The following is a 3,037-nucleotide window of genomic DNA, read 5'->3' on the forward strand; positions in this document are numbered from 1 at the left end:
CTCAGAAAGTAATCACTGGTTGTAAATCTACAACTGATTAACTTTTGGACTTAATGCCATTCAAGATGGCCGCCACAGATGATCAGCTTTGGAAACACGAAAATGCCTCTAACTCAGTCTATTTTTCAGATATTAATCTAAGATTTGGTGGGGTAGCAGGTGGGACTCGCCCCCAACAGTTAATCTATGCATTAACAGATTGATCAAACTGTTTGTTTCAAATTTAGCAATTAACTATTTAAAGGCAGCTCTGTCTGTCTGTTAGCAAAATAACTCATAAACCACTGGAGAACGATCAATGAGTCTTTCAGAGAGCAATCATTCTTGGTTCATCTACAACTGATTAACTTTCCGTGTCAATCTAATTTAAGAAGGCCATCACAGCTAATCAACATATTAGCTAACACAGAAGGGGATCTAACTGAGTCCATTTGACAGACAGAGAGCTAAATGTTGGTGTGGTAGTAGCTGAGAGTCATCTACAACACTTTAACAAAGATGCCTCACCACGGTTAGTGAGATGATGCATTATTTATAAGGTTTGGCCAAGAAAATGCTGTCATTTCTCAAACAATCATCTCAATTTTATGAGTTTGAGGAATTTTATTTGAGGTCATTTCATGTTGCTGTCATGCTTCTTTTGTTACAGGCAACACCCTCAAATCAGGCAACCTGTGACTGTCTGGGAGCAGAACAGATCTGCCGATTATTGGATTGTCAGTATTAGATTACTGGGAAAGTGCAGAGAATCTCCTCGTCGCACCGTTAAATTAACTTGCTGCTGCGTGGCATCATCATCATCATCATCATTACTGTCATGTGTTCATTTGCAACAAGCCAGTCTCCAAAACGCTGCACGTCGTGCGTCAGTGTGCCTTGTTGACGGTTACCTGGTGAGGAGGGAGGGGAGGGAAACGGTGTGCACTGCAGCCGAGGCCGCGAGGCGCTGAGAGGGCCGCAGGCGGAGGAAGGAAACGTCCTCTTTCCCAGTATCACAGAACCTCGAGTTCTTCCAGAGGGTAGCTTCAAGTCCAGCGGCTCGTCCAGTGAAAGCATGATGGCTGCCCTTCGATGTCCTTCGGAGAAAAGAAGAAAAAAAACGGTTAACCAACTGAATGAGTTCATGCTTGTGTTCGTTTACGCAGAAGACTTTCAAGCCGCTTTTAAAAAGGACTTGTTTTTAACTGTGTCGTCAGTGAACTTGTTAGCAAAATATTTCAGAAACTACTACGCAGTTTTTAATGAAACTCAAAGTTATTGTTTGGATCTACGTCGACTGATTAATTTGTGGGGTCAGTTCAGTTCAAGATGGTGCGGTTGTAGTTGTGCATCGTCTCCAAGTTTTGGCATTAACCATTTGTGYCAACCCTGTCGTAAATCCCTTAACTAGTTTTATTCAAACTCCCAGAAAGTAATCCTTGTATGTGCGTTTACAAACTATTGTATTTAGGAGTTGTTACAATTCAAGGTGATTTGACCTGAGAAACACAAAAATGGCTACAATGAAGTCTTATTTACAGATACTGAGCTAAAATTTTTAACTAGTAACTGAGAGTCATCACCAACATGAGTGTTAATGTACTGCAGAGCTCAGAATAATGTATTAGAGTGCACAAGGCACATTTTTGAAGTTTGAGTAAAGTGGCTCTTTGCTACTAATATAAAAAAGTTTTATGGGCTTGATAAATGGCTTCTACGTGTTATAACAGCAGATATAATTATATAGTATATTTAATATACTGTATTTCTAATCTCTATTACAATCTTTCTAATTACTTTTCTCTTTGTTTTTTCTCTTTTTCTATTTTCTCTTTACTTAAAAAAGTCACTGATGATGAAGAAATTAAGAAACTAATATTAAGTTCTTTTTTCTACTGAAGTGATTTAAAAAAAGCAGCAGATATAACTGATGCTATCAGTTACTTGTGGCTTGTATAGTGGAATATTTGAACCCCTACTATTAAAAACATTATTCGGAGAAGTCATCCTATAAGCTTGCTACGGTGTTCCTTTGTGTGGTTTTAATTCTGAGGCACAAAACAAGTTTTCACAATAGTGCTGTGATTTTAGTTGTTTTGATTCTCTGCATGACACACGGGACAAAAAGCCATCCTGGTCCGAGATTCGTCTCGTGCTCTATTAAACCGAATGACTAAAGACCCAAAAATCTGCTTCAAAGAGAGAGAGTCTCACAGGAGAGTGCAAAGGAAGAAAGCTGCAATAAATTGTTGAACCTGCAGGAAAATAAATGGCTCCCAGCTGTGGGCAAAGATGACACAAAATACAAGTTTTCAGGCTTTTGAGCCTCTAGGGAAAATCAAGGTCAAACTTTTTATGTTATTTTGTCATGCTCTCTGTCAACATAAACAATGACATACAATGACACACCACTACATAGAAAAAACACAGAACATTAGCTGAATATGTTCTCACAGCAATTGCAGYTMATTTTTCCTTTTAATTTGTTCTTTTTTTGGACATTGTTTACAATTTTTATTCAGCTATTAATCATTTCAGTACACAATTAAAGAGCTGAAAATCAGAATGAAGAGACACAGATCGAGAAAACCCATAAAGGGATCCCTGATTAGTTGTAACATTAGACTTTATTTGACAAACATTTATTTCAACTGTAAAATAAAGACTGTAAAAATACTGTTTAGTTTTTATAATTTTTAAACTAAAATTTTAAAGCTATGTATGAAGCCATTTTATTTACATGCAAGACATGGGTAAATGATAGGTCATCGTGTGTGTGAGCTGTATCCACCCTGAAGGTTAATCTTGGACAATATCTGATGATCGACTCTTTTAAATGAAACCAGAGAGCGTTGACAGAGAGGAGAAGGTAGAAATGACTCCGCCTGTATCTGAAAATATAGATGGAGGACCTCAGTTTAGCTTGTTAGTTTTTCGTGCCGAGATAAACATATAAAGCAACATAGCGTTGACGCTAAAGCTAACAGGCTAAGCTGAGGTTCTTCTTCCATGAAGCAGCTCTGTTGTCCTCCACCCATATTTTTAGTTCCAGGCTGAG

At 38.0% G+C, this 3,037-nt stretch overlaps 1 protein-coding gene across 1 annotated transcript in view; it reads right to left on the bottom strand.

The window, feature by feature from the left end:
* Nucleotides 1-3,037, bottom strand: part of LOC106522695 (zinc finger protein GLIS2) — a 49,105-nt gene that overhangs the window by 28,688 nt on the left and 17,380 nt on the right. Inside the window, exon 2 of the mRNA XM_014015820.1 lies at nucleotides 891-1,076. Within this exon, the coding sequence (XP_013871274.1) occupies nucleotides 891-1,056 (166 nt within the window). The 5' untranslated portion in view covers nucleotides 1,057-1,076. The remainder of the gene's footprint in view (nucleotides 1-890; nucleotides 1,077-3,037) is intronic.

The sequence above is a fragment of the Austrofundulus limnaeus genome, unplaced genomic scaffold (genome assembly GCF_001266775.1).
Source record: "Austrofundulus limnaeus strain Quisiro unplaced genomic scaffold, Austrofundulus_limnaeus-1.0 Scaffold135, whole genome shotgun sequence".
Lineage (NCBI taxonomy): Eukaryota > Metazoa > Chordata > Actinopteri > Cyprinodontiformes > Rivulidae > Austrofundulus > Austrofundulus limnaeus.